Below are 15,595 nucleotides of genomic sequence, written 5' to 3'. Positions count from 1 at the left end.
AAATGTTTCCTAGTCATCACTTCAATCCCATACCTGCAGCCATTTCTATGGTGAGCAGAAGATATACTTTATTTTCTTACACACCAATGGGGATAACGCCTATACGTGCAATGCAACTGCATTACCGTTATTGGTCCGAGAAGCTCATACGTGGGCTCATCGTGTTCCAGAAAGCCTATACAAGACGTAGATAATAGTATTCCTATGTGCAAGTACTTTTGAAGAAGTATGCAACGGTGAAACCGACAATGATAATTCCTCCAGAGAAATTCTAAGTAAACAATGGACACTGACATTACCTTATTTCTTGTAGTTGGTTCCCAAAATACAGAGAAGGCGAGGTCCCCACACGCTTGTTTTGCCACCCACATGTTCCAAAATAAGGAACTAAAGCAATGACATAATAGCTTATACAGATGAAACTGTGAGTTTTAGCACTTTCAAACGGTATATCCTGTTACCATCATGAAAAGAGGAAAAAACCGTCCCAGCCCGACAAAATAAATTTCCCCCTCCACCAGATTGCCTTTACAAAGTTTGTGGCTGGGTCCGTTTACTCTGGCACTTGTTACCCTGTCCCAGTGTGAAAAAACCTGTTTGTGGGCATGGTGAATAGGTTTACATTTACTCCAGGAAACTACAGTCTATCTTCACTGCATCCAAAGTCAATTTTCCCCCGCATGGAAACATAGGCTCTAGGAAGGGGCTCGGGCGATATGGGAAAAAGTTCAGGTCTCCCAGACAGTCTTCCTCTGCCTCCACCTCGCTGCCGTCAGCCAGCAGGCCTTGGGGAGAGATGTAGTCCACAGTCACATCGGTGCTCTTGGTCTCCTGAGTCTGCTCTGAGCTGCTCGATTCATGGGATAAGCTCTTGATGTAAGAGAAGGTCAGCTGGCCTTCATACAGGGGTGGGGCCTGCAAAGGGCTGTGGTTGGGCTGGAGCAGGAGGCACAGATCAGTGGTGCCCCCAACCGGGGGGGACGTACTGCTGAGCTCCGGGTTAACTAAATCCCAAGGCATCGAAAATTCCTGTACCTCCATGGTATGAGGCTCCTCCTCACTTTCAATGGAGTCATCCAGGCTCAACTGGTATTCCAGCATCAATTGTCCCTAAAAAAGAGGAGTGAGAAAAAAAAACATCCCATTAATCTACCACCACGGCTGTTTTAAGATGCAAGGAAACCCACACGGCAGTTTACCACTGGGAAATGGGTTCCCGGGAATTCCCGCCCAAACCATTTCCTGTTTCCTGAGAAATAACAATGCGAAAGCATTTTTCCCTTTGTTTACACCAGTGTCATTATTTTTTTAAATATAGTATATGAAGTTTAATGAAGTTAAAATATCTGCAGCAGCTGTTTGACATCACCATCAATACTGCATGGATGCAAATAGAGCATTTTCTGTCTGGGCCATCCAATACAAATATCAGAAATCGTCCATTGATGTCATCTGCTGCTTCAAAGCACACTTACAAAATAAAAGTTGTGCAAGTCTTTATAAGCACATGCCTGTTTTGTTTCACTTAACCTACAGACCAGCATCTGTTTTGTTTCAATTCGGGAGAACCATTTGATTTATGATTGGTCAGTGTCTGTAAGTAATAATAAATAAACATTTACTGAAAATTAACCAATGAAAATCAGACATTGCTTTTGAATTGTGGTTCAACAGAATCAGTTTAAAAAACAAACTAATGAAACAGGCCTGGACAAAAATGATGGTACCCTTAACTTAATATTTTGTTGCACACCCTTTTGAGGCAATCACTGCAATCAAACGATTTCTGTAACTGTCAATGAGACTTCTGCACCTGTCAACAGGTATTTTGGCCCACTCCTCGTGAGCAAACTGCTCCAGTTGTCTCAGGTTTGAAGGGTGCCTTCTCCAAATGGCATGTTTCAGCTCCTTCCACAGATGTTCAATGGGCTGATCAGGGCTCATAGAAGGCCACTTCAGAATAGTCCAATGTTTTGCTCTTAGCCATTCTTGGGTGTTTTTAGCTGTGTGTTTTGGGTCATTATCCTGTTGGAAGACCCATGACCTGCGACTGAGACCAAGCTTTCTGACACTAGGCAGCACATTTCTCTCCAGAATGCCTTGATAGTCTTGAGATTTCATTGTACCCTGCACAGATTCAAGACACCCTGTGCCAGATGCAGCAAAGCAGCCCCAGAACATAACCGAGCCTCCTCCATGTTTCACAGTAGGGACAGTGTTCTTTTCTTGGTATGCTTCATTTTTGCTTCTGTGAACATAGAGTTGATGTGCCTTGCCAAAAAGCTCCAGTTTTGTCTCATCTGTCCAAAGGAGATTCTCTCAGAAACTTTGTGGCTTGTCAATATGCATTTTGGCAAATTCCAGTCTCGCTTTTTTATGATTTGCTTTCAACAGTGGTGTCCTCCTTGGTCATCTCCCATGAAGTCCACTTTGGCTCAAACAACGACAGATGGTGCGATCTGACACTGATGTACCTTGACCTTGGAGTTCACCTTTAATTTCTTTGGAGGTTGTTCTGGGCTCTTTGGTTACCATTCGTATTATCCATCGCTTCAATTTGTCATCAATTTTCCTCTTGCGACCACGTCCAGGGAGGTTGGCTACAGTCCCGTGGACCTTAAACTTCTGAATAATATGTGCAAATGTAGTCACAGGAACATCAAGCTGCTTGGAGATGGTCTTATAGCCTTTACCTTACATGCTTGTCTATAATTTTCTTTCTAATCTCCTCTGACAACCCTCTCCTTCGCTTTCTGTGGTCCATGTTCAGTATGGTACACACCATGTCACCAAACAGCACAGTGACTACTTGTCACCCTTTAAATAGGCAGACTGACTGATTACAAGTTTGAAGACACCTGTGATGCTAATTAAAGGACACACCTTAGTTTAACATGTCCCTATAGTCAAATTATTTTCAATCTTTTCTAGGGGTACCATCATTTTTGAACAGGCCTGTTTCATTAGTTTGTTTTTTAAAATGATTCTGTTGAACCACAATTCAAAAGCAATGTCTGATTTTCATTGGTTAATTTTCAGTAATTTTTATTTATTATTACTTTTGTCAGTTTCAAGTTATTTCAGTGACTATTGTGGGTTTTTCTTTCATTAACAGAGGGGTACCAACAATCTTTTCCACGTGTGTATATGAACAACACATTTTAATGGTAACTTATGTCTTTAAAACAAGCCTAGTTGCCAAGCCAAGTGCATGAACTGCCAGGAGAAAATGTTTTATTTTATGGAAAAATATGAATTCCTGCCTTACAGCTAGCTGACTGTCAGAGGCTATCAGGCCTGCCATTGTCTTAATTTCTGCAGGCAACGATATAAATTGTAGAGCCAAAGGTGTGCATGTTAAAATGTGCTGTTTTCAGTTACATTATGAGAAAGTAAATGGTCTATCTAAAGCCTAACCCCCATACAGTGTTTAATGCATTGAGGACAGGGAGGCACTCATCTGACAGAAATGAACATGGTGATTCCTTGTGTGCAGGTCTGTGTACCTTGATTGCTGCACACTCCTTTGCCCATTTGCTGTTGGCAGGATCTGGAATGTCAGGCATTATGCAGAAGCAGCACTTTGAAACTCTGGAGAAATAAAAACTGCAATCAGAAATTCCGTTTCAAAATAAAGTAAAGCATCATTGTACTGGTAATCTCAGTTGTTCAGGTCACATATGCTCCAGTACAGTGGACAAAGCATTCAATCTGAACTTGAAGGCAGCACATACACTGTAAGCCTGATTGGTGACAGAGAAGTCATGCTTTTTTTACTGTGAGCTTCTTTCTCTTGGCTGGGAAGTGGACTTAAATCTTCTTGTTGTGAAATGATATCAGCTGATGGTTCTCCCTTAAAAGGTGAGATATGTACTAATACATGGTGCTCACCTGCTAGGGTTTGGATATTAACATCAGTGGAAATAGAGAGACATGCCATTCCCTTGACAGGTACTATTTCATGACAGTACAGTCTTCCAGTTTAAAGCTGACATGTGACAAATCTTTTTGAGATTTTGTGACTCCTTTAGACGCAGTTCTCCGTGACATAACGGACCTCTATGGACCGCTTGTTTTTTGGTAATCAGTGCATTCGAAAAACTCCACAGCAAAGTCTATTTTGTCCAAATATAATGTCACAATTACTTGCAAACATCAGCAGACCTCAAAAATGCACATTTTAATCAATAACTATTTCTTCCACTGTCAGGACTCGCCATCAGTGAAGCACACCTGGATTCTGGGGTAAGTGTCTTTGTTTACATTAGGCTGCTGCACTTGGCTTGCATGTACCCGTTAGCCAGCTGTGATCTTTAGTTAGCGGAAGTGTGCCAAGACAATATAGGAACTCCTTTAGCTTGCCATGTCGAATTATAAAGAAGAACACTTTGTCCCAGAATAGTGGTGTGCTTTGGCAAAAACTTTCATTTGCCTGGATGCAGTTGGTGAGGTTCAGCAGTAGAATACATTTTTTTTTATTAAAATGTGCATTCTTCAGCTCTGTTGGCGAGTAACTGTGGCATTATATTTGGAAAGAGACATTGCTGTTGAGTACTTTGAATGGAAATGTTCGGCGTATTGATTATCAGAAAATGAGTGGCCCATGGAGGTTCATTATATCATGGTGAACTGCATCTTAAGCAGTCTCAAAATCAAAGAAAATGTGTCATATCTCAGAGAAACAATCTGGATGGATAGTGTTCTAGTGGGAACATGCTTTCATTTCACTTTTGGGTGAACTTTCAGCCTGGATATTCTGTAATTGATACACCCAAACCTCAAAAGTAATCTCCTTTAGCCCAAAGCATTTGTTGTCCTCTGTTCCAGTAAGTGTACCCAGGTCTTGTTGCAAGGGAAACTACTCGCAGATAACATGGAGCTTCTGTATTTTGTGTGTGTGTACTTTTTTCTTAGTATATAGTGTATATAGCGGCAACTCTGTTCATTACCTTTGCTGTACTGATGAGATCTGCCACAAACTTATGACCAGGAGCAAACACAAAAAGAAGGTGCAACTGGCAAACATGATGACAGAAAGCACCTGCTGGTCTTCCTCTAAAAAAAAAAAGAAAAAAAAAAAAAAAAGAATAATTGGTAAATTGAAAGCTTTCCATAGCAAAGCAATTTACCACTTGAGACTTGTACCTTGTACTGCTAGTAATGAACAGTATAATGTGTATACACTCACTGAACACTTTATTAGGTATTTATTAGACTTACTTTTTAGACTTCTACTCCTGTAGCCTATCCACTTCGAGTTATGATGCGTTGTGTGTTCAGAGATGCTTTTCTGCATACCACTGTTGTAATGTGTGGTTATTTATGTCACCTTCCTGTCAGCTATGACCAGGCTAGCCTCATTAACAAGGTATTTCTGTCTGCATAACCGTTGCTCACTGGATTTTATTTAAGTTTTTGCACCATTCCTTGCAAACTCTAGAGACTAGTGTGCATGAAAACCCATGGGATCAGCAGTTTCTGAGATTACTCATACCACCCTGTCTGCCACCAACAATCATTCCACAGTCAAAGTCACTTAGATCACATTTTTTCCCCATTCTGATTTGATCCGTTTATGTGAACATTAACTGAAGCTCCTGACCCATATCTGCCCATATGCATTGCACCGCTGCCACACAATTGGCTGATTAGATAATCGCATGAAAGTACAGTAGTGTGCAGTGATGATTATACACTTAACACAATGAAGATAAATTAGAAACCAAATACTATTCTATATAATAAGTATTTATTTAATGTATTATTGGTTCATGTAGACAAAAATAAGTAAATGTAATTGTGGGAATTATTTTTTTGTTCTCATTGCCTATGTATTGTTCAATACATTTTCACCCTAATTTTTTAAATAAGTAATATATTAGGACCCCTTTTAGACAAACGTGGTGGTGTATAATCGTCACTGCACACCACTGTAGGTGTAATAAAGTAAAAATGTTCCTAGTTAAGTGCTCGGTGAGTGTAAATATTATAAAAACTGAAAACATCATTGCAGAATTTTTCAGAGAAACAAGAAGATAAGTAAACCTACGGCGCGGGAAGAAGAAGATGCAGGTCCTTCCCCGGTGTCCCTCTCCTGCAGTTGTGCTCCCTGTCATTGACAAGTTGTACTTTTCTCCAGGGTGCAGGCCACTGAGAGCACTGTAACTTGTCAAAGAAGGGTCTATTGGACCTGGAACAGGAACCAGGCACAACCTCCATTATTAGTGGTTCATTGCATTGCTCGATCTCACAGGTGTCAAACTTCAGTCCTGGAGGGCTGTAGTGTCTGCTGGTTTTTGGGGTGTTCTGGGCACCCGTGGTTCATTCGAGTCATTGATTGGTTAAAGTATCCACACGCCTTGTTCTCAAGGCCTTAATTGGCAGCTGATTGAAAGGAAACCACAAAAACCTGCAGACAATGTGGCCTCCTGGGAATTCAGTTTGACACCCCTGCTCTATATAAAATATGTCACTTTATTATTCTTATTATACTTTATTTTAATGGTTAGCAACAAGTATTGCCAGTATTGTCCAACAGGAAAGAAAACACATGTGGGATTGGGAGGTCAGATCTGACAAACTCAAATTTCAAATGCTTGGTAAGGAGTTTCCACAGTCCTTATTCCACAGAAGCAAATCATCTAGCACTCATTACACCCAGGCAGTGCTAAATACTAAGAAAAGCAACAGTGGAAATAGCAACCTTGTACTGTATTTGAACATATCATCATTTTGAGCTTTAAAAAACTGCTTCCTTACCGTACTTTCGAACGGTCCTGTCCATTGCCCGTTCTAGGTAGATTGTATATCTCTTCAGGCAACCTCCCCGCTGTTCCAGTGGGATTTCTGTCCAAGTCACAGTCACTCTGCCATCTCCCACAGTCACAGAGGGAGAAGGGCCCTGTGTAGGAGCTAGACAGTATACACAAACCAATAAAATTCATATTATTATTTCTATATTCATTTATTCATATAGAAATATAGATGCCCCCCACACACATATATATATACGTGCGCAAACTAGCCAGTACCATATCATATTATAACCCATTATTCCAGAAAGCACTGCAGATCACATGCACACCCACCAGTTACATGGAATTACAGACAAAATTATATATAAGCATTTACACAAAATTACCCCCACCACACAAACACACACACACACACAACGCATTCACACATATTCACATGCGTGTCCATGCAGCCGCTATCAGAGTGGCATATTACAGTGCCCAGAAAAAGTAAGCGGACCCTTTAGAAATGACCTGCATTTATGTACAAATTTGTGTTAAAATATATTGTGGACGGAGCATCTTGCTTTGTGGCTGCTTTGCTACCTCAGGGCCTGGACAGCTTGCCATGATCAAGTGGAAAATTACTAACCAAGTTTATCAAGGTATTCTACTGGATAATGTCAGGGTGGCTGTTCTCCAGCTGAAACTCAGTAGAAGTTGGGTGATGCAGCAGTACAATGACTAAACATTGAAGTTAATACACTACAGAATGGGTTTAAAAAAAGATTTTTTTGGAATGGCCCAGTCAGAGCCCAAACCTTATAGAGATGCTGTGGAATGACCTCCAGAGCTGTTCACACCAGACATCCTAAGAATATGGCTGAGCTGAAGCAGTTTTGTAAGGAGGAATGGTCCAAAATTCCTCCTGTACGTTGTGCAGGTCTGATCCGCAGCTACCGGAAAGACTTATTTGAGGTTATTGTTGCCAAAGGCAGTTCGACTGGTTATTAAATCCAAGGGTTCACTTACTTTTTCCACCAGTACTGTCCATGTGTAATGGGTGTGTTCAACAAAGACATGACAGATTGTTTGTGTGTTATTAGCTTCAGTACATTGTGCTTGTCTATACTTGTGACTTAGATGAAGATCAGATCACATTTAATGACCAATTAATGCCAAAAAAATTGAAATTCCAAGAGAAAGTTCACATACTTTGCCACTGCATATCATTATAGAACATACTGCAGTACATGTGACTCAACTCTAACCTGATTCCAATGAGAACGCATCCAAAAAACTGGCCTTTCCAGCGATTATGTTGTCATACAGTGCGTAGACGGCTCCTTTATAGCAGTCACCTGGACGTATGTCCTCTGTGGAAGAGGATAGGAGCATTCATTTCACAATGGCTCTTCGTCCATCAGACACATTATGATAACATGTACACAGCCTGCCTACTTGTGATGACAGTGTGGAGCTGGTCATGATTTATCCTTTTCCACCTGAGCCCCTGCTTCCTGTTTCTAGCTGGGTGCCACTCCACTAGGTACTCGCGCACAGGCCGTGCAGTGGCAGGTTTCTGCCAGGAGATGGCGATGCTGTTACTGCTGTTACTATGAGGCATGCACCGCACTTTCAGAGGGGCAACTTCAGACTGGTCTGAGGAGAGACAGGAGAGAACAGCAGGGGAGTTGCACAGTTTCTACTGCAACTGATATTATCAGGGCTATTGTCAATACAGCCAGAAACAAAACAAAGTGACTTGTTTGCAGTTACAGAGTGTGCATTACATTCTTCCCAATCTGAGCAGTGTCCAATTTGTGCTACAGTAATTATTATGTAACAGACTTCATACAAAATATAACTAATCAATACATACAATGAAGTCAGATTTGGCCTTTACCTGTCTGAAGAGGTAGGGTTATGTGAACAGGTGGCGAGTGGCCCTTGGAGTTGTAGGTAAAGAGTGTGACGTTACAGCGAGTGCAGGCGATTGAACAGCCAGCACTGCTGTTGGTGTTGTACAATGTGGTGCCTCCCTGCTTTAGATCGTGAACCTCTAGGCTGTATCCAAGAATCCTTCCTCCTGCCTCAGATTTACTCGGCTCCTGCAAATTTTAAAACACCTGTTACTATCCAATCTTCATAGCAGAAATATTACATTTACATTATATACTCTTTACATTGGCAAATGTTTTTAATTTTTAACTTTTAATTAATCAATCATGTGGCCTTGTTAACATCAACAGCAACAGAAACAACAAACAACCATGATCATTTTCCACATCATAATATAACATTTCAATTGCAATTCTTTGGCATGAAATCGGAACCGACGAAGCGGAGCAGTGTTGGTGTGTGGGGGGGGGGGGGGTGCTTGAAACCAAGACACAGATACCATTACAAAATGTAAATTTCCAACTTTTTCATGTGTTAGCATCATCCATTAGTTGATGACAAACTGTACATTGATAACTGCAGCACAATATTCTACACTGCCATTGACACAAGACGAATGTGCTGTAGCACCCCTAGGTCCTGCATTTATGCATTACAAAATCCCTTTTGGGAGACGCCTGTTTTGGCATTTTTTTGTGCTTCTTCGAAATCTGGCACCACTTTATTGTAAACGGAAACTGCCTATCTACATTATCTAGCTTTAGTTTCATTCTAACACATACGTTGTGAGAAGGTAATAACACCTCTATCTAGCAGTCCTGAGTCATCACTTCAGAAGTGGTGCAGCCTATAGGTAGCGTGGACTAACAGAGCAACCGATCCACGGCATGAAACTATGATTTGTTGATTGATGTTGGGTTATGAGTAACAATTGTGGAATTCTATTCTTCAAAGGTGAATTTTCCACAGGAATTACAACTTTTACAAAGCAATTACAACATTTTCCTTGACGTTTGTGACTGGCATGCAACGCATTCGTCTGTATACTCCAAATCGGTGGTCCTTGCTCAGCTGCAGGATCTGTTGGTTTTTGTTTTTGCCTTAATAGCAGCAACCAATTCAGACCCAAGAAACCAGGTGAGGTGGGGTGACATTTTAATGAACTACTTTCATTGATCAGTGCGGAGTAACAACAAAATCCAGCACACCCTACGGCTCTCCAGGAGTGAGGGCTACTGCTCTAATTGTATGTTCTCACCATGAAAGCCATTCCTGGCCTTTGGTCTCACTAAAAGTAATTGGTACCAGTCAGAAAATAAAATTATGGTATAATACGTCCTGCACAGACAACACAGATGGAAATACTTGCCTTCCAGAGCACAGTGAGATCTGTGTTTTGGGACTGGGGGGACTCTTCAGTGTACCATATGTCCAGCTTCTTAAGCGGAACTGCAACAGAACAAGGTGTTAATATGACAAGCAGACTCTTAAATCACCACACCCATTTCCAAATGATCTGTCTTTTTTGATATTTGCATGTTATTTCAGTGTGCAGTAGAATCTTTCAATGAACCACAAAGAATAAAACTGATAGGAGAATGTGTTGTTTTAATATTGTCTGTTTGCAGATTGTAACTCACTTGACTGCTCAACTGAAACGAGAATGTAGTCTCAGTCGTGACTAATATTCCTGGAAATTAAAGCTGTCTGCGTCAAATAACAGACACAAATGACCTTTCACTTAACCATGAACTAAAGCCACTATTTCATTCCTGCTTTCCAAAGCATGTCACTGCTTATACTATACTGCACTGCTAAAATGGCACATTAATAAAACATTTTAAAAACAATACCGTGCAGTAAAATTAAACAGATGGAAACTCTACAAAGAAACTATTGTGAAATAATGTTTTCGGTTAAAGGCACATCTACTGAGTGTTGCCTCTTGACACTGCTAGCGTATGTGGTCACTCTGCCCACACAGAGGTTTGAAAATGTGCTTCTCTACAAATATAAGGCAAAACAAGACAGCAATGTAGCCAACAATGCATATGTTTGTCAAGGAGACTAGCTAGCACTGAGGTCACATGTTCTTCAAACTGTGATTTCAGTCACTTTAAAAGGCAAACTTGATTACTTCAGACTCTATGGATTCTTTAAGCCAGACTACAAATTCTGCTTCAATGAACACACAAGCACATACATACACATACACACACACACACACACACAGACCATGAACAATCAAGTTTATGTACGTTTTAAAATTCAGTATTTTCCTAGCATTCTTCCCGCTTTGTTTAAGCTTGACATAAGCATGGTGATGTATCATGGAAACACAAACACTGTAATCTACTGATTTTGCAAATTATTAATCTATTCAAGGTGAGGCATTTAAGGTTGTTCTACTCATAGGCCTTTCTACCTCATGTTTTTTTTTTTATGTGACACATCTTGAATCCTATAAGAGGCAGTATGAAGTCACCTTCCTCGTCAGTTCTGCTCTGGACAGTGCTCCACTCACTCCATAGACCTCTCCCTGGCATGAGCTTGCACCTGGCTCGCATTTCATACATCGTCAATGGTTCTAGGTCCTGCATGACCCAGGTCTGGTTTGCATTTGCCTGCTGGACACAAACATTCTCTTCTTCAACAATATCACATCAAACCAATTACAAGCAGATTTACTGAAGGGTATGCGCATTAATGCCACTTGGAGGGCATATGAATGAAAAAAAGCATGGTATGCAATTTGAAAACATTTCTGATCTTAATCATTTTGTTTCTGAATCATGCCGGAGGTCTTGTGGTTAAAGATCTAACCTTTTACGTGAGGTCTCATGATCCTTTCTGAGACAGATCACAACCACTAACTTCAGCTTCTGCATCTAATCATTGCAAAAAGGGAGTCTACTAGCCATTCAGTAAGATCAAATGCATTATCTGCTGATCAAAGGTCAACAAATTCCCCCTGTTTGTTGACAGGGGGCATTATTGCGACATATGCATTGAAGTACTGGGTCAATGCTGTGTGCGAGGGAACGCCATGAGCAGATACTTTAAGCTTAGAATCTGTCCAAAAGAAGCAGAGATCAACGCTAGGCTGACAAATCTAAGCTAACAATCACAGCACTGCAACCAAACTTTGTGTAGGTTTATACAGTATATGTCAGCAGTCCTCATTGCTTTTGGTACATTCAAAAATTAAACAATAACACATTAGGAGAGTGTTCCTTTACTGTGTTAAGAAAACTAAAAGGGCTAAACAATACAGTAGAAAATAACCTAATGTTTCCCCCCCAGTCATTTCCTGCTTTAATGCTGGTGCTTACAATGAAGAGGGGAGTAGTCCAGCTTCCTTGGTCAGTGCGGTACTGGACTTGCATGCGTAGTGGGTTCTGTCCGCTGTCCCAATGGAGGATACAGTGTCGAGAGGAGCAATTCACTCCATTTATGTCTGGGGGCAGGGGCTTGACTGTACACCGTAAAGGACAAAGGGGTTTAAGTGATCTGAACAAAATTTCTGATTTAATATACTATATGTGTAGCAAACGTCATGTAGAACACATTGTGACCCGAAATATCTCCACAGTACAATTGATGATTGCATTGAGAAAGCAGTAGCATCGGAATGTTCAGATACAAAACCGACTTAAATTTGGTCTAAAGAAGGTCTAGGGTCTGACATGACCATCCCTGACATGACTACATCTACATCTCAGTACCATGCTTATGCTGGACTGATTCTCTCAGGTCTTGCATGGTTATCCACATTCCAGGGATACAGTATGACAAATTTTACTTATCTGAAATGTATTTATACCGCAGCAATATATGGTAAGCCAGATACATATCAGCTAACCGAATATTTATGAAAGAACATTCCTCCAATAGTTTTTATCCCCTTAAGCCTACCTATGTCATTGAGTGAAAAATTCAGGCTTTCGGAGACTGCAGAGCCCAGCTTGTTTGTCTCTGTGACCCACACAGAGTAGAAAGTCTGGGATTTAAAGACCGGAAATGTCACAGAGCCAGATCCAAGTTTGGAGATGACCACTGCGGTGCCATTCGGAGCTACCGTTTTCACCCTAAAAAAAAAAAAGCAAGTCACATAATCCATAATTATCAAAATTACGGTAAAACCAAAATGAGCAGGTGCTCATACACACTTGAACACCTGTTACAAGGAGCACTAGCACTGTAGTGTAACTGGCATTTGGTGAAACACCAGGACATTATACCAACAAAAGGGAAAGTGATGATCCTGGAACACTGAACACACACTTTCCAGTTATACTTACCATAACTGTGATGTTGGCCAGAGGTGGGTCTCCCTTCCCTTTTTCCACGAGCATGTTATACTTCCAGATTCCCCTTTTTGAATACATGTCAAGTTCTCAGGTGCCTGCGGTGGGTCTATAAGGCAAATGCAAACCATTTTCAGCAAATGTATTTTAAAGGTCATTCCAAGAGACCAAACAGAACTGAGATACATGTTGATACATTGCAGGTCACAAAGAAGGTTTTGCAAAATTTCATGTGAGCAATGTAGCTCTTCAAACCTGCAGTGAAAGACCCAATCTGGTGTTCACAATCCCCTTGCTAAATTCACACTTGATAAACTAAGCCAATGTTGTAGTATGGTCAAACCTAAAAGCAATCTCTGATTGTTTTTTTTAGTTTTTTTACTTGTTTTAAGCAGGAATAGTTGAACCCCAGTGGAATGTGTACAAATTTTTACACATTGCAATATCTTTTTGTCCAAGCATAACAGAGTAGACCGATGTGTTAAATGGCATACTTACATCCAGGATAGATGTCATATCCACAGATTCCTGAATCTTTAGAAGAGGTTGTACACTTGCAGGTGAAGGTTTTATTCTCTCTGATATTTGTAACAGTGACAGATGATGTTGTATCATTGTGGATATGAGAATTGACCTCTTCCAGATTGATGTGAATTGATTTCTTTCCAGGGCAAGGGTATTCACTGGTGCAGTACATGCGAAAACTTGAACCCAACTGGACAAATGCACCAATTTCTGAAGATGCAGTACACCATTTCTTTGCTACAAATAAAAAATGGAAAGGGCCACAATTTTATCAAGTCTATTGAAATAATTACAATACCAAAATTGCCAATGTCATTCATTATGTATGCACTACATAATCCATGCATAAGAAAATACATCATGAGTTAGCAAAATTATATAATGAAAGGCCAATTGAATAAAATTTGGTATTGGGAACAATATCTAACATGCAATTATATGGTAGTAACACTATTAAGATACAATATACAGTATATGAACAATAAATGCATAAGACTGTGTGTGTACATTATATACATACATATACATATACATTATATACATACATATACATAATATATATATATATATATATATATATATATATATATATATATAGTGCATCCGGAAAGTATTCACAGCGCTTCACTTTTTCCACATTTTGTTATGTTATAGCCTTATTCCAAAATTGATTAAATTCATTTTTTTCCTTTTTGGTCAAAAGGAGGGTACACTATAAGCATATTACAATGTAAATATGTTGAGTGCTTAAATGCCGTGGTAAACAGAGAAACAAAACACATATTCAAAACGAACTAATTGACCAAGACAAGTTATCATGGAGAACCAGAAGAATGGAATCATATTCCATTCCAATATACACAGTAAAATGACCAGTATTAATTCTAGAGTACATATGAGTCCTAATAGGGGCCATATGTTGACTACTCTGTAAGTTTATTTAACACTGGTTGTTTCATTGTTTATCATTCAGATCATTTGAATTTTATCATTTGATCTCATATGCGAACCCTTAGTGGACATGGTATTCTGCCTTCCAAAATACGATTAGTTTGAGCAAAACATTCTTTGAGTGTGATCCATTATGATTTACCTGCTGCTGCTGGTTCGCCACACAGCAGAATCATCAATGTAAAAACTGGCAAAGCCGCACATGGGGAAGACATTGATCCGACCATTTAATCTGTACGTTGTCGATATTTGGCGAAATGATTACTTCTGTCGTCCTCACTGTCGCGTTAGGTTGGTCCTTGCCGCTGCCATTTTTATTGAAATACGGTATCTGAAACGCAGAAACCTCTCCAGTGTGCACCTTGGAAAAATACTTTCAAACATTACAAAGCTGTAAAGACAAACATTTTCCAAACACGTGTGGCGTACCATAATGAAACGACAAATACTTTTCCGCCGTAATACTTACGTCAATCTTATTTGACTTAACAGGTACACATGATTCTCGTAAAGCAACCATCAAGAGTTAACGACATATATCGTTTTATATTATGAGTTAATTTAAGATTGCTGTAGGTGTGGAAAAATGCTCAATTTAAGCATTCACATGTAAGTCAAATCATTTGACTCAAATGTAATATGCTACTTACCACGCTTATCCAATACACTATACACTACACTACTGTTTTCCTTTCTTCATTGTTGAGAGAATTAATTGTTTTAAACTGACATATACATTGACACGAAGCTATTTTTAACCAGTCTTCGTAATCCCTCAAATCGTATGGCTTGGCTACAAGAGCGCATACTCAGCGTTTGCAAGTGGAAGTGAGTCGCTGCAGTTGACATTTGGGTAGGCTATGTAATTCATTTTCAGTTCTCCCTCCCCCCCCCTCCCCTCAGGGGAACTTTTTATACCAGGACCACAAGACATACACACTATTTGATCTTGTGGTTATTTACAATTAATAGTAAGCTATATTGTGTATTTTGTACTACCGTATTTTAGACAAGCTCATGTATGCCAATTGAAAAGACAATTGGAATTAGCACGTTTTTGTTGCAAATTGAAGCATCTATAAATTGATATTTTTTGTTGTAGAAACACATGAATAGCTACTAACCAATGGCAAAGTCTAAATGAAGTATTGTAGTTAGTCAACTTTATTCTGTAGG

At 39.9% G+C, this 15,595-nt stretch overlaps 1 protein-coding gene across 4 annotated transcripts; it reads right to left on the bottom strand.

Moving 5' to 3' along the window:
- Nucleotides 1-561: 561 nt before the first annotated feature.
- Nucleotides 562-15,290, bottom strand: il12rb2 (interleukin 12 receptor, beta 2a). 4 transcript variants are annotated; one of them, XM_061238794.1, is made up of 17 exons: nucleotides 15,070-15,290; nucleotides 14,562-14,750; nucleotides 13,442-13,705; nucleotides 12,938-13,052; nucleotides 12,552-12,724; nucleotides 11,969-12,111; nucleotides 11,122-11,263; nucleotides 10,006-10,085; nucleotides 8,641-8,845; nucleotides 8,196-8,396; nucleotides 8,006-8,110; nucleotides 6,760-6,912; nucleotides 6,050-6,190; nucleotides 4,950-5,055; nucleotides 3,507-3,591; nucleotides 1,036-1,110; nucleotides 562-936 (listed from the first exon to the last, which is right to left on the bottom strand). In XM_061238794.1, exons 2-17 carry the CDS (start codon nucleotides 14,644-14,646, stop codon nucleotides 625-627), a joined length of 2,385 nt encoding a protein of 794 aa, XP_061094778.1. In that variant the 5' UTR covers nucleotides 14,647-14,750; nucleotides 15,070-15,290; the 3' UTR covers nucleotides 562-624. The 4 variants fall into 4 exon arrangements, with proteins under 4 accessions (XP_061094778.1, XP_061094776.1, XP_061094774.1 ...); XM_061238792.1 differs by having other exon boundaries at nucleotides 562-1,110; nucleotides 14,562-14,780; XM_061238790.1 differs by having other exon boundaries at nucleotides 562-1,110.
- Nucleotides 15,291-15,595: the final 305 nt, after the last annotated feature.

Source organism: Conger conger, chromosome 4 (assembly GCF_963514075.1).
Source record: "Conger conger chromosome 4, fConCon1.1, whole genome shotgun sequence".
In the NCBI taxonomy this organism is placed as follows: domain Eukaryota; kingdom Metazoa; phylum Chordata; class Actinopteri; order Anguilliformes; family Congridae; genus Conger; species Conger conger.
The sequence above is the reverse complement of the archived record's forward strand: the minus strand, read 5'-3'. Positions and strand labels throughout refer to the sequence as shown.